Here is a 21,905-nt window from a genome sequence, read left to right as displayed (position 1 = left end):
TTCATTCTGCTCCCCATCACTATCTACCATCACAGGGGGCTGGGTACCTAATGTAAGAGGTAATGTCCCTAATGCAAGAGAAGATCCTCACCAGCCCTTTTCTTGAGGAGTTGTGTAGCTTGTTGAGAGTTTAAACAGACACACCTGTTCTGTAGATCTTGCACAATTTTGCTGCCTTGTTTTCTTGGTTATCCTAAAAATAACAGGTTTCTATTTAATGTACTCGGATTGACTTCACAACCTATCTATTCAGTCATCTGCTTTCCTTGTTCTCCTCTTTGAAATTATTTCATATAAGGACAGCAATGAGATGTTGCATCTAGGTGATGGGACAAATAAATTTAAATACTTCATGGACCATTGCTAGGGAACAAATGCTAACTCAGAACGGCCTAGGCTATGTCTGGGCTATCTTGCCTCTATTATTAATATGGCAGGCCCCAGTTCATTATTCTACCTTGAGCCACACTTTGCCTGTGTTCCTGGTGGACTATTTCATGCGTTCCCTTGGGACAATCTTCTCATCAAGTGCTTGACAAACAGTCATGAAGGCCCTACTTTTTGGGTGTTTCTGACCCAGCCCTCCAAAAGCACCAGTGTAGCCTGGTAGTCCTGTCACCTGAGCGCAAGGAACAAGTCCTGTCCCTTGTGTTTGTGTGCTGGCCTCTTTACAGGGGCTCCATTACCTTTTGTTTTGGAAAATAGTTCCTTGCAATTTCAGCTGGTGGTCTGGTAACTCTATAAAAATAAAGTTTTGTATTTAGGCAATTAATCTTGTGCTCAGGCAGGTTTGATGTCCAGCATTGCAGTTTATAACACAGAGCCAGTTATTGAGTTCCTACTAAATATACATCTTTGGTGGTCTCAGTGATACTGAAAAATACTGAATCGTCAAAGTTCTGTTGTTTTCTGTCACTAGTGTATACACTATTCTGTCCTGCTCCTTCTGTTTCTACAGTTAAATGGGATTCAAATGAATTCATTAAGAACATGTCACCCTATATTAACAGTGAAATATATTAGGTGTCATGAAAAATAAATGTTTCCAAGAAATTTACAGAGTTTGAAGCTCTCATATCATGAAAGCTGAACTTCGATTCCTCTGGGAAGATGGAGGTGGTGTATGCGAGTAACACAGGGCACTGCAAGAATAAAATATTTGTAAAAGCTCCTCATTTATCTGCCATAGTAAAATGGAGCTCACCTCTTGCCAAGATCAGTGTCTGTAGCTCTGTGCCTTCTGCTACAGCTACATGAAATGTTAATCCCTAATACACAGCAAAGACCGTAACACCTTGTTTTGTAGCTAGGGATACTCTTGCTGTTGACTGCTGCAGGACGAAAGGCAGAACCCTGAATTCGCAGCTTGCTAGATACTGAGCCTCATGGGTCACCTAGAAATGCAGCTCACCCTTCAAGTGTCTACCCTATGCATGCTCCTCACCTGTGGGCAGGGCACAGCAGATGCTCTGCAGGAAGTTCTCATTCTCTTATATTGTCATGCTGTCTCTGTGTGCTGCTGCCTTACAAGAATTCTAATTTATCTTAGCAGTAAGAAATGTTATTGTTTGCAAAGTATAAAACTACAACTGTTACAGGCTGTTCCTCTTCTCTCCTGCAGCCTGTTCCACTGCCCTCCTTCCAACTTTGTGTTAAACTGAAATTGCTTGTGGGACTGTGCTGTGAGGAGGGGGATAGTCGCTGCTTTACAGCAATAGGTTACAGACTCCGAACAGATTTGTTGAGGAGTCCCTGTGCCCCTGTCTTTCCCTTTGGCCTGCCTTCTCTCTTACGAAGGTGCTAATCACCCCCTGCCTTCATTTAGTGTCAAAGGGTCTGTAGTGACCTTGGAAGAGAAACTGAGCTGTCGGTGCTAATCTCAAACACAAATGTGCAGCCCTTGCCACGTTAGTCATGCCTTTGTCACCTCTAGACTGGATTAGTGGAGTGCACAGTATGTGGATCTACAGCTGAAGACACATGCAGAACAGTGTTGTCTGCTTGTTTTAGTGTCACAGGAGAGTATTTTCTAGAGAGACATCAGCGTTTGAGGAGTGCTCTCAGTCAGGATCCTGAGCTGACTTCTCACAGTGGTCTGCTGGAAGCTGGTTTGGCTGTCAGGCAATGCTTTAAAGCTTACCTGCTGCTGTGACCGCTTTCTGTAAGAGGATAAGTTGAAGGATTGAATGGGGCTGGAACTTAAGACCTAGTGAGGAAATATATCGGAGCTCTGTAGCTTTCTTTATTTTTTGTTGGTTATTTTTCTATATCAATGATTTTACTGTATCATGCTTATGTTTAGAGAGATGTCCTTGAAGACATCTGGTTGTGGAACAATACGTTGGCAGTGGTAGTTTTTCTCTCCAATTCATATGTGAATGGTGCAGAGAAGTCCAGCTTCCTTATTAGGACTGATCAATCAGGTACATAATAACCATCTTCTGCGAGGGATATAAGGGGTAAGAGATTAACCCCAGACTGCATTACAAATAAGTTTAATGAAGTACTAATGTTGAATACAGGAGGTCATGGCGATGAGGAGATTGAACTGTTATAACTGAGCCTGTACACGTGAACAGCCTGCAAAGCAAACAGCATGCTGGAATTACGAACTGCAGAGGTAATGACAGTGTCAGTCCTTGGTTCAACTGTTTGCTGAACTGTAACTGGGGATAAAAAAGATGCTTTTTCTCTTGTAGTTATGCTCAGTGTGTTCAGCTGCTTGTGTAGTTTTTAAACGCCCACAGAAATCTTGATTCTTTAACACATCCTTCTCCATGCTGCTCTGGAGGGACAAGCTGCACTTTATAACAGGTTCTCCAGTGGGCGGATTCTCTCCACAAGACTAACTTCTTTGCCCACACCTGGATACCTATTGGCATGATGGTTCTGAGCCAGCGAGTGCGGTCTTAATCTACAGCAAGAAGACATACAGAGTAATAGGAGGAGAAGGCTCAGCAAGTATATTGGTGTTTGTGTCACTAGCTAGTGGCTTTCCCAATGTAGCTGGTGAATTAGAGCAGTTGTGGGTTGCTGGACTTTGTGTGTTGGGGGGTTGTTTGTTTAAATTTGGCTTTGCCTCTGTGGTAGGTCAGATCAACCTTTTGGTCCAACTGCTTTTGATGTTGTTATGGCCATCTACTTGGTTTTATTTTAGCAAGATCTGTCCTTCAGTGTTCTGGCTTCTCCTGTTCTACCTGGCTGCTAAAATGGCTGCTATGGACATGGAGCTGGTGGGATACAGTAGGCTGTTCGTGTTTGGAGACTGAGTTTAGGTAGTACCCCTCTCTTTCTGAAAAGATTTCTCTGGTTGGAACTATGAATCAAAGCATTTTGCTCTTGGGAAGTGAGAACCTGCCAAAATCCATGTACAGCTGCTGGGGTTATTCTTTGGGCTACAAAGCCGAATAAACAAGGAAAGTCTCCTGCTGTGTCTTTGCCAGGTCCTCTGGCTAGTTTAAGTGGTTCACAGTTTTGTCTGGAGCATAATATGCTGCTTTGCTAGCCTGCTGCAGAGAACTCCTGTAGTCATTCCATCCTTCTAGCAAGACAGTCCCAGAAAACATGGTTTGAACACTGTGTGTTCCTCTGCTTTGGAGGGAGCCTTTTCTGCTCGTGCTCCCATGATCCTGGACTTCTACCAAAGAAGAAATGCGTGCTAGAAACAAGTGTGGTTGCAGAAATCCATTCAATCAAACTGTGTCTGTTGAAATCAGTTCTTCCTTTTAAATCAATTGGGAAGGCAAGGAAGCTCACCTGTATTGGAGAAGCCATGACCCTTCAGGGCAGAAGTGACTATGCTCATTTTTGAAGAATGTCAACTTACCATTCTTATGGCCCTTAAGCTAGGGGTGAGTTAGTTTCCTACATCAAACCCTCTACTGATGTCAGCAGAAGACTTATAAAAATGCCTCATTAGATTATGCCCTCACTGCAGTAATGAAAACCACTTATTAATGTTGTTTAAGTGTCTCACATAGCACTTGGCTTGTAGTAGAGAAACTGCTACCCATTGGATCTATGGCTAGTTCTCTTGGGTTTTTTTCCTCCTTACAATTTTTTCTCCTTCAGTATTTCGTTGTCTAATGTGGTTACTACATAAGCAATGAAATAAAGATTGCCCACACTAAAAATGGTGTGTTTAGAGGCTCCTGCTCCAGTGAGATTAAATGTTAATGGGAAATACTGCTCTTGCTAGTTCTAGCATTCTGCAGAGTGGGGTGGCCAACCTTATTCTTTTTTTTTTGTTTTGTTTTTTTTGGTCGAAATCTATCCTGGTACTTTCTTTGTTAACTGTGTGTTCTTTCTCTCTTTATTCTCCTGCCTAGCTTTCTGCAGAGGGCGTGTTGTGAGGGTGCCCAAAGGTCCTCTTATTCGAGTCGTGGGCACAGAGGTGGTGATCCCTTGCAGTGTTAGTGACTACGACGGACCCAGTGAACAGAACTTTGACTGGGAGTTCTCCCGGGAGACTGACTTCGTGCGGATAGTGAGTACCTGGGATTCTACATTCACCTCTGAGGAGTACCAAAAACGCGTGGGCCACGGGGATATCAAACTGAGACGGAGCAGCAACGATGCTGTGGAACTTGTGATTAGAAACATCCAGCCAACTGACCAAGGGAGATACAAATGCTCCACGCCCAGCACTGATGCCACCGTTCAGGGAAATTATGATGCAGAGGTCCAAGTGAAAGGTATTTCTGAAGAGTGAGGTGTGCTCTAAATTTGTTTTTGATACTGATTTTAGATGTACTCTTATGAATCTTGAGTTTCTGTTACTTGTGAGCATTGTGGGGTTTTTTTTTCCTTTTTCTTCTCCCTGTTTGTGTTTAATTCTAAAGCCAAAATCAAAAATTGGGAAGTATGATACCAAAGGCATGTGAGGTGAAGAAGCGAAGAGGGGCTGTTTACTATAAACACCGCTTTCCTTTTTTTGGTCTAGTAAATATGTAAATAAAAATGGGAAAACTAAGCAGTGGGTTTTCTGAAGATATCTGCAGATATTTAATGTCCCTAAGCCTCTGGGTAGAGAGGCTAACTTCAGGTAAAAAAACCACAGCCTGTCTTCTCTCTCATTTATAGTGTCATTTAGGGATCTTTCTGTATGAAAGAGGTAATCTTCCTTTTCCCTTTAGCATGTTGATACTGCAGTCATGCCTTAGGTTTGCTCTCTCATTTAGGGTTCTTTGGTAATAACTTGGGAGACTATTTTTTTCCAGTGTCTTATCTTTTACTCCTATGAAAAATCAAGATGGTTCTGGATGGGAATAGTCAGAATGATGATGTTCGGATGAGAAACTGAAGCGTGGGGAAGGATAAATTAATTTGAATGCTTGTCTTGGCTTGTTTAAAGTGGAGCACTTCCTTTAATGGATTTTCAGCTGAATTTTCTTGTTCCTTGTATATATTTATGTGTGGAAGAAGGAATGATTGGCCAGGTGTTGCTCTGTGGTAGTTTTACTGCCTCATATCTGAACAGATCAGTGTGGGTGTTCTCTTCTTGCTTCCATTTTATGATACTTGTGTCTTTTTGTCTTTGGTCTTTTTGTTTGTTTGTTTTAAATAGTGATTTCCGATGGCTTATCGGTGAGTGGTTCAAAAGCACGTTCCTCAATGTCTCTCAGGCTGTCTGAGGGTAACTCCTTCAAGTTGCGCTGCTCAGCAATTACCACCTCACCAGAGCATACTCACCTGCATGTGACTTGGCAGATCAAAAGTGGATTGACTTGGCGGGACATCCTGTCTTTGACTCATGAGGGCAAATTCCAGCCAGGTCCTCGCTATGAAGAGCGCTACCATAATGGAGATATCCGCTTGGACACAGGAGCGAATGACACGTATCAGTTATCTGTATCCCAGGCCTCCTCGGTGGATGGGGGTGCCTACAGGTGTCTTGTGAGCGAGTGGGTGAGAGGGGTGGATAGCTCATGGCAGAAGATTCAGGAGAAGAGCGTGGAGATAGCAAGTGTGGCAATCCAAAGGACTGGTGAGTGTTACTGATGGGCTGGGGTCACAGCTCGTAGCTACAGTAGTGCTGTGTCCAGAATGTGATACTTTGAGAGCAGAAATTGGGTAAGCTGAACTAAATGAGGATACATTCCAGGAGAACCTAGAGTGCTGTTTGGATAGCTGGCCTGTTTACATCTCAGTCGATAGAAAACACTTGGCATAATTTTTCTAGATTTTATTTTGGGGAGAAGAGGGATGATGGCATGGAAGGATTGACTGGAACCTCTTACATGCATAGACCTAGATTTTATCTCATCCTTAGTTCACTTCAGATTGCTTCTGGTTTTTATATTTCTTAAATAAACATTGTATTTAACCCCTGAGCACCCCAAACCTTCCCTCTGCTCTCTCATTAACATAAGGTTGTCCCATAGGACGAAACAGCTGCACTTCGCCTGTAAAAGTGGCTTGTGATTCACTGACAGATGTGAAGCTTTTCTGTATGTTGTTTATTAAAATAGCATGGAAAGATCAAGAGAAAGGAGGAAAGCACTGATAATTTAACAGGACAAATTATCCAGTGATTTTAATTACTGACACTGGATCACTGGTCTGATCGTTCCACTGTGTTGGCAGGGGTCTAGGACAGTAATGGTTCTGTTAAACACATCATTGCATGTTTGACTAAGGAGACAAAAATACATACAGTGCTGTGCTGGGGATATCTAGATATCCCTGCCCATATAGATTTCAGGAGCAGATGCCCTAAGCACTTAATTGCATTAGCATTACCACTGCTAGTTGGAGGAGGGAAAGAGGGGAGTGATGCATCTTGTCACTCAGTAGGTGGAAAAAGAGGCAATAATGGTCCCTCAGAAATGCGAGATTATGACTATATTTTAGAAGTGTTCAGACAGTAAGGCATCTTTTCGTTTTTTTAATCCTTTAATCACTGTATTATCTGCTGAGAAAGCCACTGCCGTAGCAGCCCTGTCTACTGGCCCCAGTTGAGACTTTTAAGAGCAGCTGCATTACACACTGTGGGAACGGTGGTGCACTGAGATCCAGATCTAATCTGTAGGCAATGTGGAATGAGCAGGTGAAGACATGCGGTGTCCAGGTAACTTGGTGAATGATTTGCACTGAAGTTTACAAACAACACAGACAGCACCCCTGGTTCACCTCTCACCAGTAACTAAGGCCAGCTTTTCCTACTCCTGGTCTTGACACTTTTATCCCATGGCTTTCTTTTAACAAAGCTACGGCCAGCCTGGTAACCTACAGAATGCAGAAGGTCCTCTTTGAATGCTGGCTATGACCATATGTGTTATGTATATTAAAAATATTCACTGGCCAGTGGAGGAGTTTGTTAAATGTGTTTTAAGGGGCTATTGGCATTGCTTTCAAGTCCCCAGTGTGTGTTGGTCAGAGCAGTAAGTGGAGGAGTTAGCAGTATAAGGAGTTACCGCTGCCTTCCATTTGCTTCCAGTTCATGTTTCTGCAACACACCTGAGGTCAGTCAGGACTCAAACATGTGGCCGTGGCTGCTTCTTACCTAAATCTGTTCTGTTAGAGGAGCTCAAAACCATTTCAGCAGAAACCAAGTTGAGTTCTAATGTAGTTTCTAGTGATTTCAGTGGACAGTTTCTCTTCTGAGAAGAGAGTCCCAAAACACCGTGACCCTCTTGTGAGAATGGAAAATCCTGTACACGTTTTCCTGCTGTGTGAAGGTGACGTGTGGGTCTGTCACTGGAACAAAGTCTTCATGGACCAGTTGCTCTTGACTTATAAAATCCCTGTTCTCCCTCCCTTCCTCCCCCCACCCTCATCATGCATCCCTTGCTTGAATGATAATGTGTACTTCCCTTGTAATAGATCATGCAGCTCAATATCCAATAGGCATTTGAAGGTAGGGCTACTGAGCTACTTCAGAAGCTTCTGTAATAGAATGTGAAGTCCTGGATAACTTACAGTGGACTCTTTTTAAAAAAAAAAAAATTACTATTTTTGTTTGAATTTTTGTCTCTTCATTTCTAAGCTCTAGATGTGGTCATCTCAACAAGCAATGTCTCTATGACCGAAAGGGACTCCCTGGATCTTACATGCAATATCACAACAGATCGGAGTGGTATTTTCCAAGCAGAGGTGATGTGGTATTTTTCTGTGTCACCTGATGATACCTTACCAGATGCTCAGGTTTTGCTGAGCATGGACCATGATTCTGTTGTCAGTGATTCAACTCGCATCAGCCTGAGCCATGTAGATAGGAACTCCTATCGCCTGTTGGTGCGTGATGTGAATGTGGAAGACTCTGGCTACTACTTCTGCCAAGCAGGTGTCTGGGTACCACTGTACAACGGGAGCTGGCATAAGGTGGTGGAGAGGACATCTGCACCAGTCAGTGTGGTGGTGACAGCATTAGGTGAGTGATTCTGCTTTCAGACTTCACAGGTAATGTACCACTCGTTCCTTGGTCCCATCAGAAAAGGGGGAGGACCTTGCAGAATCTTTTCTGTGCAAGTTTCTTTCTCGTTTGCATCTATCATCTATATGTAGGGTATCTCTCTCACATATAAAAATACTGATCTATCCTATGGGGTTTGGGGTTTGTACTTTATAGGGTTTTAGGATCTCCTACCACACGTCGCACCCATGCACTCCACTTTCTGGTATCATTGAACACTCTCCAATTGGGAAATAGAACTTAAAAGCTACCTTGTTTTCCAGGGGCTGAAGCTGCCGCTGTTGTCATGTTGTCCCCTTTCACCTCCCTCATACCATTAGCAGCGCTGCGATCCAGCAACAGACATTCTCTCTGAGCTCTGAACACCATGATATCAGATGCTTCCCCTGATTTTTGAGTCATATACCATAAAAATTATTTATAATGGAAACTTCATAATGAACTAATAATAATAGCTTTCAAAGTTGGGTTTTTGTTTTGTTGTTTTAATCAGTAGAGGCACCACATTCTACTGGTGGATTTAGAATGGAACATGCATTTATACTGCTTTATTCTCCTCCCTCAACACACAAGTCCATTTTACAAGACCATGTCACATAGCTGTTGAGTAATGAGACTGAGTGAGAGACTCGGCTTGTGGCTAACTTAATGCTGGCAGTGTTGATTAGTATAGTGGCCGCTAAAACAGATTTTCCTGAGGTATTTAACATCCCACTCAGTGTGGTGCATTTTTCATCATTCAGTCCTAGAGATGAGTGGATTTTTAGCCTTTTGGACAAGCAAAGGGTTGTTTGTGCACTTGAAGTTACGGCTTCCATATGTTACTTCAGCATTTCTGCAGCAAGTTCTTTTAATTTACCAGTGGAGGAAAAAAATCTACTTAAACAGAAACTTGATGATCTCTTTATTCTCTCCTTCCTTTATTCCCCAGTTGTTCTTGGTGGTTTTCCCTTCTTAATCAATGTCGACATTTTTTTGCAAGGAGCTGGTTAGAAGCAGCTGTGTTCAACAGTTGTTCATTTAAGATTTGTTGACTTGAATGAGGAACAGAAGCTGTAGGTAAGAGATTCCACAGGCTTATCTGATCTACCTGACCTACAAGGGCAGGCTGATGGTATGTTTCCCTACACCCCTTTTCCAAGACAAATCTGTTTTGGAGATTCATTGTCTCTCATGCATGCTGCAGATCGTAAAGCTTTTGCTTTGCATTATGCCAGCTGAACTCTTTAAGTTTTGGAGATCTCTCTATGCAGATATCCTTAGAAGTAAAGTTACTTGGGAGAAATGCTAAAAATTAAACTCCAACAAAACTTCTAAAAAGCCTGTCATTTTAGGGGTAGGTTTAGATATGTCAGCCTACCCATCCTGTCTCCTAGTTTAATCTTGAGGAGAGAAGAGCTTCAATTTATAAGCAATGAAACTCAGGATGGTGTTGCAGGATGCTGTAGGTAAGGTATCTGCACCTGCTGAAATTCACAAATTATTGGTTGTGTTGGAAGCATGAATGAGCATAGATGTGAGCTGGGGGAGAACTGGCAGAGCTGTAGTACTTGGTGTTTGTTCCCAGCTTTGACTGGATGCAAGTATCTGGGCCTAAACCCTCTCAATGAATCCGTTTCAGAGCCTCTTGTAATCAGAAACTGGTGGTACTGTCCAGTTACAAAGGCAGAACTCCTCCAACATAAAACTACTGAATGAGGCCAGCATATAGAGAGCCCACTCTGAAGCCTGGTTTTCAGAAATAAATAGATGTGTCACAAGGTTAAATCCCAGTGGCAATGACTTTAAATTTTGCATTTTAGCATTGTTCAGAGCAGTTGAGCCGTGGCTGTTTCCAAGCATACTTGTAATGTGTGCTAGAAGTGCACGAGTGATGAATGTCTTCATTTCCTGTCCTCATTCAGCCATTCAAATTGCACATTCAACTTGTGAGTGCTGGGAAGCCTCACTTGTGTGCGTGTGCATGCATGCACGCCTGTTCATGCATGCACAGGTGCACTGCATGCTCAGGTACTCTCTTGAACTGTCCTTACCTGTAGGACTATTCCTTACTCTTTCCATTCCAATTTGGCATTATTTGGGAACAGGAGAAAATAAAATCTGCTCTTCAGCAGCTGCTTGGTTGCTAGGGCAAGGGAAAGTAGAATAAATTTTCAGCATTTGAGGTTTTCAACTGCATCCAGAATTCATCAGCTCCTCCTCCTTAATGGAAGTTAAGAGCTGCTGGAGTATTAAGTCATTGAACTGTCAGTGAGGCTGTTCTTTGACAGCTGACAGAGTGGAGGAATGAGGTTTATCCAGCCAGCCTTTTATTCTTTCTAAATCCTCTGTTTGAGTGTCTGTCAGGGTGAAGTGCCTATCTGGAGTGGTGCTTTCAAAGCCAAAACTCTCTTCTTAGCCGTCCTTCCCCTGCCCAAAAATACAACAAACCTGAAGACATTTTCTAAGAACATGAGTTTCTTGCAGCTTTTTCTTCTTGTGTTCCTGTCTAGAGAAAAGTTTCTGCTTTCAAAGTCTTTGTTGCTGTGAAAATATTAACTGGTCTTGAATGCCTTCTTTTTTTGGGGGTAGGGGGAGGCGATGGGGAATCATAAGAAAATTACGGCGCGTGAGCAATATATCATGAGGCCCCAGAGAAGGTGAGTTTTCTGTGAATGAGACAGGAAGAGTAGTGTAGCTGTAGGATCTACGGGGACTTACACCAAAAGTGGGTTTTGGCCACCATTAATAATCTATGCCTTGGTTGCAGGAGAGGAATTCTGTGCATTTTCTTTTTATTTTGCCTTATATTGAAAATGTTCAGAAATCTGCACTTAAGTTCACTGATAGTAGGTACTACAGACTTATGTAAACAGTACTTTTATGCTTATGTGTTGCCTAACACTGCAGAAACTCACCATCAGTATCACTAAATACACACCAGACACTAGAGTATCAACGCCCTTGTTCTTGCTAGATGCAAGGACACTGCATGCATGACACTTAATGGTGAGAGATCTTTTCTGCAAGCTGACGTAGCAGCAGCCAGCTTGCTTGGTAGAATTGTTTTTATCCTTGGCATCCGAAGTCCAGAAGTGCATGTGCACACACAGTTTGCGCAGCAGTTCTATTAAGGTGCTTTATTATCTTGGCTTATTGGTGAGCTAAGCCCGAGTTTTAGCCTTGGATTGCCTTCTCTGTCCCAATTACAGCTTCGGTTAATTGTTTCTAGGGAGGGCAAAATGCCAAATAAAACATAAAGCAAGAAATAAATATAGAGCACTGAATACACTTACGATGTAAAAGCCATGTGATGAGTATTGGCCGAACAGTTGGAAAGCTAGTCTTTCTTCTGAATTATAGTAGACAGCAAGGCAGAAAAATATTCTAACACTAGTAAATAAATATGTATTTCCTTTGTGGTATGAGGTTCTTGCTGTAATCTTTTTCCTTTACTATCTCTGTAGTCTGAGAGAAAATAGTCATGTGGCTGTCTTATCGCTTTTAAGCTTTGGACAGCCAGCTATTTCAGATTTAAATACAACAGCCCCATTCTTAACCCATGAATTTCAGGCACTCCTTTTCAAGCTTGAGGTATTCCAGCCTCATAGCTGTACAGCACGTACGTCTCTATTCAGACTGTGAAGCTCTTCTAATCTACGCATCTTCAACTCTTAACCTGCTTAGTATTTATTATGCTGCTTGCTGAAATTTACTGTGCACTGCTATTGGTGCTGCCTGTGGCCAGTGCCAGTGGTGGTGCCCATGCCCCCCTGGTTTTGGTGTCTGGCTGGGTGAGGTGCTTTGGGTTTTGGGTTGTTTTTTAACATTCTTAAACCGTATTGTAGAGACATGATGGGATGGTTAAGTGTGGAAAAGAAGGCATTTCAGGATGGGAAATGTCCTCTTATCCTGGAAAGAAATTGGGGAAATGGGATGTCTGTGGTCAGTCAAAGCTAGAGAATAACCAGTCTCCTGTTGCTGCAGGCTGTCCAGGCGTTTTTACAGGTGCAAAAGGTGGCTGGCTGGGCTGAAACTGAACCCACATGGTGGGTTACTGGGGCCAGGCCTAAAGAAGGGGGAATGATTTTGCTCGATAAAATCTTAGTCCTGATTTTTCTGAAATGGTCTGACTAGACATACGAAATGAAAGGTCTTGTTTGAAAATGCAGACCTAGGGGTACTTGTGTCAGACTGGTGCAAGTCTGAGAGCTGGAGTCCAAGTTCCAAGTCCCCAGGTCTTGTAAGAAAAATGCATATTCTGGCACTTGGCTTCTAGCTCAGGTGCTTTCACAGACTGGATGTTAGACATTAGCAGTATCTCTTAATAAGCTCTGGCACTTTCTCCCTTCTGCTTGTAGCTTCTAACCTCTTTCTTCTGGGTTTCCTCTCCTACAGAGCCAGACTATGAGGTGTTTCTGAATGCCTCTAAAACACCCAAGTTTTCAGATGACCCCACAGAGCTCAACTGTAGGATCACAAACGCACAGAACACCGAAGTAAACATCCGCTTCACAGTTTCCTGGTACTACAGGCAGCGCCTGCGCAGTGACGATGTGGTGACAGAGGAACTCCTGGCCACGATGGATGCAGACTGGACTCTGCTGCTTGGGGACAGGAGCAGAGAGCGGACTCAGAACGGGGAAATAATCTTCTCTAAAAAGGCTGCTGACACCTTCAGTTTACGAATTCAGTGGACTTCAGAAAGTGACAGAGGGGATTATTTCTGTGTCATCTCTGCGTGGAGTAGGCACCGCAACAACAGCTGGGTAAAGAGCAAAGATGTGACTTCTGCATCTGTCAGCATTTTCTGGGCTACACAAGGTAGGAACCTGCACCTATTCGCTGAAAGACCTGGATAGCTGAGATGGGTTTCTCTGGAGTAGGCCCGTCAGCTCGAAAGCCTGCTAATGGGCTTTGGAAATGGGGTTCTGTGTTATGAAGAGGGGAAAAACACTATTACCCTGTGTAAAGGCCTCTTATTTGTGGAGGGAAGTAATTACTTAACAGCACTCACCAGTTTTATGCAACAGTTTGTAGTGGAAGTGCAAAGCAGAGATATATCAGTCAAACCGTGCTGAGACTTCCAGGAGCCGGGCTGTCACTGTGGCAGGGGTGGCATCCAGCAGCGATGCTGCGGTCATTGCCCCCTTTCATGACTCGGAGTATTTTGGTCTCTCTAGGATGCATCTTCCTGCTAGCAACAGGGTTGTCTTGAGATGAAAAGAGGAAAGTCACTCACTTCAAGTCTTCTCTGTCTGCCAGTTTGAGAGGTTTTTTCCTCTCTCCTACAAGTCCGTGTTTAGAAGGCACTGCTGAGGAAGCTCATGGGCATAGTAGTATCAGAGTATCAAAAAATAAATGGGTGGCAGAGCAAAGTCATTCTGTGATTTGCTTGGATCTGGGCCATTTTTAGGCAGAAGTGAACTAGCTCTGATCAGTATTTAAACTGACTCTGGGAGCATTTCTTGGAAGCTGAATAGTTACCTGAATTGCTTAACACTGGTTTAAAATGGGTGTGTGTATCCTGGATGTTCTGTAGAGTGATAGCGTTTTGGCTTAGGTGTGAGGTCATGCAAGAGGGTCTGTCAGACAGGAATAGAAGGAATAGGATAACCTAGGATGTAACGTCTGTGGCAAAAATCTGTGCTGAGCTAAGCTGCATTTTGCATTTATCCCGATAGATTTGTTTAACAGTCTAGCTGAGGCAGCCACAGGCCTAGAACTATGTTTCAGAGACAAGTAGTTTGAAATCAGTTTAAAGTTGTTCAGGGATAATCCCTAAACAGCAAATTGGAGAGCTTTTGCTGTGATTCTGCTTCAGTGGAGGAAGTAGTGGTGGGCTGCTTGCTCAGTACTCCCTTCATCCCCAAACCACGTGTGGTCCGCAAGAAGGTAATTTTTTTTGCTGAAGCTGGCTACTCCAGCAGGAATTGGATCTCTCATTAATGGTGAATGGTGGTCACAATTAGTTCAGTTGTTATGCCACAACACGGAGTGTGTGTGTGTGTATGTGCATGTGAACGTAATGGATCATCGCCTTTGGAGCAGCTAGAGAGACCAGCTGGAGTTGAAAAGTTTCAGCCTGTGTTGACATTTCTGAGGGCAAACAAACCGTGACAGGTGTGAACATTCCCTTGTTTCTGGTTTTATTCCAAAAACTCTGCTAATTTTGCAACAGAAATGTAAATGTTATAGTCCCCATGCTGAAAAGTACATTTTGTTGGCAAAACTTGGAGTTGGGGAATTTATGATGTGAAAGTGAGCTCTCCTAGAAACACCTTCTCTACTGAAAAAGCATGTATATAAGGAGGGGGGGACAATATATAGGTTTGATTCTCCCTTCTTCCCTTCCACCCCTCACGTGTCCCCACCCCGCCTCTTTCAGCAGTCTAGCCCCAGATGCCTTTCTCTGCATGCCTTGCACCCCTCCAGGCTCCTCTGTGAGGCTAGTGCTGTAGCCAGCAACTATGAAGGAGTTAATCTGCTGCTGCCTCTGCTCTCTGACTATTGTTTTGACAAGTATCTCTTGTGATTTGAGTCCCGAACTGCTCCCAGCTCTTATAAAAGCGACCGGCTAGAGTCCCACGTGTTTGCCTGAGGAGAGAACAGAAATTTGCCTCTTCCTTGGATAGCTTGTGCCTATATAGAGGCTTTTCTTCCAACTATTTCATTAGTTGCATCATCTGTGTTAACTTCAGAGCAGTGCTCGGGGGAGAGGACTTCAGAGAAATCCCACTTTGGAAAAGGTTGTTCTGAGTTTTTGAGAAAGGAGAAATGGTTTTATGTTGTGTCTGTGGGTCAGTCAGCAGAGAAGGGTGTTCAGGATAAGGAAGCCTTTGCTTAAAATGTAAACATCACGTGAAGATGTCAAAGTCCTTTTTGTGTGTGTTGTATAATAAGTTGTATGTTTGCCCATTTTAACGAGGTTTTTTATCTTCTTTTTCTGTTTTGTTCTGTTGGGACCAATAATGTTCACATGTCTTTCTGCTTACTCAGCTTTGCAAATGCAGCCAATCACTATCATAGATCATCATTGTTTTTGACATGGTCTGCCTGATTTGTTTCTTCCCCTCTTTCTTCTACTCTCTCCCCTGCCAAGGTGACAAAGAAAGCATCTTTATCTCACCTCAAAAATGAAAAGCATCAATTATATTGTTATTTTTTGCTTATGTAGAGTACAAATTCCAAGCAGTAAAAAGGGGTAAAGGAAGGGAGGAAACCTTTTTTGACTGGCTCTGTAGATGACTTTCAACCCAGAAAAAAGTTTGATAGTTTAAGAGATAATTTTATTTATTAATTTGAGTGTGAGTACTGCCTATATTTAAAACACGGTTGCTGTTTGCAGTGGAATGCAGAATTGGTGCTTGTTTCCTAAACCGGTGTTGTCAACTTTGGATCTGCATGGAATTCTTTGCAAAAGAGAACATTATCTTTTAATTGAAATTCCAAATCCCAAAGGTACTATTATTTGGGGTTTTGTTAATATTTCTCTCTTTCATTTACAAAATAATTGTATTTAACATAATGTTGCTTGTCCTAAATGCTTGCCCAGGCCCTCCCATCACATTTAATTGTGAGGAAGGGCATCTTAATCTTTCAGAAAGTCCTGCGAAGAGAGAACAGGTGATATTTCTGCCACCTGCTTGTCTTTATTGTTGCTGGTGTGTAATAGACATTGCGTAGTACAGACATACAGCTCCTCTTGAGCAAAGAAATTCCCATACCCGTGGCACCAAGCTGCCAGGTGTACGCGCCAGTTTGGGTGTAGGAACAAGAAAGTGCATTAAGTTAGGTGTACGAGCCCCAGGTAGGGGTGGCTGGCCTCCGCGTGGCCATGGCTGTGTGAGGGTGAAGAGTTTATGCTCTTTGCTTGGCAGGGGAGCAGGCCAGTGAGGGTGGTCTAGTCGTGTGTGTGCAGCAGTGGGGAGAGCTGTTGCGTTGTATAGACACGTGTCAGGCTGTGGTGCGGACCTAGTGTTCCTGCTGTATTTTCAGAGCTACTGGGGCTACAATTGTACCTCAGGGCATTGTATAGTTTCCTCCTCCTACGAAGGCAAAGCTGTCATTACCTTAATGTCTGTTGCATTCCCTGTACTTGCAATCTAGCTAGTGCGCTGGGGGATGAAGAAGCCTTTATGAATATTGAGATGGTGTTACCTGAAGCTGCTGACGAGACGTTAGGCTCTAAGGTGACTGTTAGCCGTGGCCATTGTGGTGCATTTTCGACCAGAGTCAGTGGAGTGCAGGGAAGGTGTCTGCTGTTTCCTGAAGTCTCCTTGCCCTTGTAGCTGTTAGGCTTCTGTAGCAATTTGACTGGCTTAGATTAGGTGAAAACTCTTTTTGGTCGCTACCCAGGAAGTACTCTTGAATCTGAGCAGGCACTTTGTGGTAGAGAGCAAGAGAATTATAGAGTGGCTTAACCACTTGGAGTGGCCTGTGGTGGAAGGCAGAGGCATGCACTGCCAGGCTCCAAAGTACAGTTTATTACTCAAATTTTATCTGAATCATTTGGCTAGGATTTCTTCTGCTGCTAGCCCTCTGTCTTGGAGTAGCGCCGAAACTGGTTATAAGCTTTGTGTATGGTTTGCTTATGATCTCTTCCCCTACCGCTTTCCAACATAAACTCTGCCGATTGCAGCCTCCTGTATATGACCGACCAGGGCATGTTTATCGTGCTTTTAATTCATGGAGCTTTACACGAAGGAGGTGAGACTCTGCATGGGATTGCAGGTATGTGTGTGGAGGGGCAAGAGTGCAGGGTAGTGGTCAAGACATAGACATTGCCTCCTTGGCAATTCTTGGAAGATTAGAAATGCGGTCTTACAATGCAGTTCTTGGAAGAAAATGTTCTTTGACCTCTCTGGCCCATCTTATGCTGTAAGACCTGATGAGTAGTTTCTGTTAACATAGGAAACATAAAGAAACTTTCCTTTCCCACTTAACTGTTCTTGCAGATTACTGTTGTTTCTAACCTAAGTGCCAAATCTTTGGTTTCTCCTCTTTCCCATAATGTGCACTGTTACATGCAGAGACAACTACATGCTTTTGTAGGTGGGGGTGATGGAGTGCTAATTACATTTCATCTGCTGCTACTGAAGGAGAACAATTTTGGCACAGAACTGTACTGTTAAGAATGGCGATGCAGGCTTTTCTAGTTGATAAGATATGAGGCTTTTTTTGTTGTTGTTTTACTTAACTCCATATGCAGGTCTCTATTATTGCTGTTTCAGAAATGTTCCTTTGATCTTTTTTGACTTTCTTGCTGGTTTTTGTGTCCCCTTCCCTATTCTGGTCTGCATTTCTTATGGCCTCACATAAGAGGAGGTGCCTCTGCATTCTGTATTCATCCAACCTAAGGAATTTGGGGTTTTTAAAAGGTAGAAAAATCCTTTGGAAGGACTTCCATAAGAATGTATCTTCCTGTTCTCTGTTTAGCATCCTAATTTCTAACCCTTTTGAATTCTACTACTGTTCTCCAGCTGCATCTCTGGGCCTCAGATGTTCTATTCCACAAACTCCACATATGACATTTCTGCTGCTGTCCCATGCTACCACCAATGCTTTCTCCTTTTCTGTAGCAAAAATAATTGGTAAAAGCAGTATTTTCTGTTGCCCTCAAATGGAAAGTCAAGAAAGGATGTCTAGGAACAAAGTTTGCTCTGTCCTTACTGGGGACAAGGCACTCCCTTGTGTTCTGCTGCCTGACCTGTGGCTCAGGGAATAGTTGGAAGTGTAAGGCATTTGGAGCCCAGATAGTAGGGAGAGTTGTCTCTTCTCAGCTACGTCCGTACTGCTCTGATCATGTGAAGGTATTTGTCTCAAGTAGATGTATGAGAGACCAAATGCAAGATACCTTTTTCGGTGTCTGGGACCCAGCGCTCTGACATGAAGATCAACAGCAGAAAGAATGTTTGTATTGGGAGGGATTTTTGCCCAGAGCCTCCTCACAAGGTCTAGAAAGCAGCAAAATGTGGCACAAATACTTCTGCTTCTGGGGCAAAAATATAATTGTCTACTAGAGTCCTAACATATGTGGCAAGCTGGTCGGTGCTGGGTTCCTAAGTGCTGCAACCTTTTGAAGAGGGTGATACCAGAATCTCATGCACACAGAATGAGGAAATGGATTTGAAGTCTAGAATCAGATGCATGATGAGTTCTCACCCAAGGGAGCAGAGAATGACTCCTTGTGTGCAACTTCAATTGTGATTGTACCCTGAGTGCCTAAATGTTCAACTCTCGTATTCCCACTTGCTTAGCGGGTGGAAATGTGTGTGTGGGGTTGGTGTGGAGTATCAAGTAATTCTGTGCTCAACTAGACCACAGGAAGCAGCTCAGCCTTCCCTGCTCCTGCTGCTTCTTTATATAGCTTTGTACTGTGATCTGCTTTATACAGTACTGATTTAAAGTTGTCATACCGGGTTTCTCATCTTGTGGGCTGTGTTTACTCATTGTGAAAACTGCTGCTTGAAGGCAAAACACTGCAAAATGTAATCTTGACAAGTATCTTGTTGCTCTTGTGGGGAGGGCATAAATATTACTGCATTTAGTTCAGTTTTGGGGAATGTGTAACAATCTCACCATTGCTCATTTCCCTTTTCCTGAGAAGTTTCACCTTGCATAAAGATGATCTGTGTAGTTTATTTTTTAACGTGTCTACACCTGGTTTTTTAGGGGTGGGAGTGGGGTGGTGGTGAGGGGGTGGGGAAGGTGAGAATATGGTGCAGCAAAGTAAGTCCAGAAAGTTGGACTGACTGAATTCTTGCAATACTGCTACTTTGGGAAGTAGCTGTAAGCTGTGTGTTCTGCCCCAGCACCCCTTCCTTAAGAAGAACCTGAGTGTGTGCGATGTCGCTTCATCACAGTGCCAGGAAACTAGCAACTCCCTTTCCTTTTATCTGGTTCTGATTTCAGTCACTCCTCATTTTCTCAATTTCTTATTGTGAGCTTGTATTTTTTGTGTCTTGGGGCTGTGCTTCTAGATGTATAATTTTCCCAAACCCTGTAATTAAGGGATTCTTGGGATTGAGGAGCCGGCAGCCTTGGAGAATGTTGAAGAAAGGAAAGGAAACTGAGCAGTAAGTGTTGCTGGCATTCTTGATGCCAAATGGGCTGTTGGGAAACATCGAGGTCTCTGGTAGGCTTGTACTCAGGTGAACGCATGAGAAGCAAGGGAAAAGAACACACGTGGAAGCGGAGGTATACCGAACTCTTTCAACACAGAGGTGTGTGCTTGGGGTCACTGGGGATGGAGACCACTCATGTTACCACCAACTTTTTTGTCGTGCAATTTCAACTGATCTTGGGAATTCAGCTGAATGTGTCTGGATTGCTGTTAGGGTGGATTTTCATGGGAAATAAAAGAAGCTACGCTAAGTCCTGCCGATTCAGTTAGTAGCAGCTTTTTTCGCTAGTCATGAGTATTTCAGCACCCTGTTGCTGAGGGTGCTTTTCCAGATCCAGTGTAAAACTGCGACTCTGAGTCTTGACTAACATCTTTACTCCTGAATAAAATGAAGTCCTGGAGGTCCTGTCACACTATGACCTGTGTATTGCATTATCTGTTCAGTATTCGGTGTTCATTTGAATCCTTGCACCTTGACACAAACTGTTGTGTACTGGTATGTGTGCTCTGTTGAGTAGCATTCTGGGATGTCCATATGTGTTTAGATAAATGTGCTGGGATTTGTCTCTCCAAAAAAAGTACTTTTTTTATTTGTAATCTCCTAGATTGAAAGGTGCTGCAGAAATATCTGCAGCTATTTATTAACCTCTCTCTTGCTGCTCTTCTTCCTTCCCTCTTCAGATTACACGCTTACAGTGGAGGCGGTGAAATTGAAGCCATTCTTTGTAGCAGGCCACACCTTTGAGATGACATGCAAAGTGTCTTCAAAAAACATCAAGACGCCACGCTATTCTGTCCTCATTACAGCTGAGAAGCCACTAACAGATCAGTCAAACCCCAATGGAACCACTCGGATAATCTCCTTGAACCAGGATTCAGTAGTGCGGCTGGAAGACTGGACGGACCAGACCCGTGTGGACGGCGTGGTTCTGGAGAAGGTCCAAGAGAATGAGTTCCGCTACAGGATGTATCAGACCCAGATTTCTGATGCTGGGCTGTATCGCTGTGTGGTGACTGCCTGGTCTCCAGGTGGTGGTGGCATGTGGCGTGAAGCAGTGAATGGCTTATCCAACCCTATCCAGATAGACTTTCAGACATCAGGTTGGTATAGAATCTGGCAGCTGTGTGTCTAAGCCAGAAAGGGAGAGCATTCTTTGATGTTCTCCCAGTGGTTTCCCTGTCTCTGGGAATACCTACTCTTTGGAACACAGAAGGGGTCTCCAAATGGTGTGATGGCTGAGAGCTTTTCTTGTCTCCTTTGGTGGTATTTGTGTCCTTTGTGCTATTGATTGTGTACAGAAAGATGTTTAATGAACTGGCTGTAATCATAACCCCTGGGTTTTTCTTTACTAATGCAGCTTTTATGGTCCTGCAGGCTCTGAGCTGGTTCTCAGTATGGAATAACTGCTGCCACATTTCCCAGCTTTATCACTAGATTGCTGTTAGGTAGTGGCTGCTCTACAAGAACATTAATATAAACGAGATGGCTGTTCCAAAACAGACTCGATTAGCATAGCATTAAATTGCCTGAGCACACCTTCCTGTTGATGTAATTGCAGAAAATGGTCAGGTCAAGGCAATGGTAACATTTCAGCCATCTCAGCAAGTGTATCCTGCCACTGGAAGACCTTAGAGGCCCCTTGTAGCTAGACTACAAAGCTCCACAAATTGGGATGAGTTTCAGTATCAGAAGTGCATCCTGTTCCTCACATCCTTGTTGAAACCCTCAGCTTTAGCTGTAACATAGCCTGCCTGTTGAGAATTTTTTTTTTAGAGAAGCATGCCTGTCTTGGTATATTGTTGGGGGGAGGGAGAGGGGGACAGGGTTGGTTTGAATCATCAGAGATGCATGTTTACACTGACTTCCTAACATGCTGTGTGGGTAGGAAGTACCACAGAGTTGTTTTTATAATGGTGGTGCACTTACGAGTGAGGGGCTCATCTCGTGAGTTGATAAACCAAGCTGGTGAATTCTTGAGTAGTTTTGAAGAGCTTTCGGCGTAGCCCAAAGGTGCATCCTATGTTGGAGCTCTCTAGTTCGCTGCTTTATCTCAAACTTTCTGCACTCCACCATTCCTATTCACAAGCACAGCTTGGGAGAAGGTCTCTCCTCACATCCCTTGTTCTTCATGTGAGTTATTCTGCTTTTAATAGTGGGGCTGTAGGGTTTTTAGAAGATGTGTCTGTGACTAGGCAAGAGCAGCCTGACTTCTGGTTGCATCCATAACTAAGGTAATCATTCTCTACAAAGTGATTTCTAAAAATTACTTCCTTATACTAGGCACACTGGGACAAGGGCTGAGCGTAGGGGGACAGCCTTGCAATGAGGACATCACTTTGTAAGAAGTTTTGAAATGTAGCATCCTCATATAAACCTTAATGAAGATG

The 21,905-nt window shown here is 43.4% G+C and overlaps 1 protein-coding gene across 1 annotated transcript in view; it reads left to right on the top strand.

The window, feature by feature from the left end:
* The first annotated feature begins 3,209 nt into the window (after window positions 1-3,209).
* Window positions 3,210-21,905, top strand: part of PTGFRN (prostaglandin F2 receptor inhibitor) — a 38,929-nt gene continuing 20,233 nt past the window's right edge. The window contains exons 1-6 of the mRNA XM_059820937.1: window positions 3,210-3,243; window positions 4,215-4,694; window positions 5,567-5,986; window positions 7,988-8,371; window positions 12,791-13,216; window positions 20,199-20,618. Of these exons, the coding sequence (XP_059676920.1) occupies window positions 3,210-3,243; window positions 4,215-4,694; window positions 5,567-5,986; window positions 7,988-8,371; window positions 12,791-13,216; window positions 20,199-20,618 (2,164 nt within the window). The remainder of the gene's footprint in view (window positions 3,244-4,214; window positions 4,695-5,566; window positions 5,987-7,987; window positions 8,372-12,790; window positions 13,217-20,198; window positions 20,619-21,905) is intronic.

The sequence above is a fragment of the Gavia stellata genome, chromosome 1 (genome assembly GCF_030936135.1).
Source record: "Gavia stellata isolate bGavSte3 chromosome 1, bGavSte3.hap2, whole genome shotgun sequence".
NCBI classification, from domain to species: Eukaryota; Metazoa; Chordata; class Aves; order Gaviiformes; family Gaviidae; genus Gavia; species Gavia stellata.
Note: the sequence above shows the minus strand (reverse complement) of the source record. Positions and strands in the feature narration are given on the sequence as shown.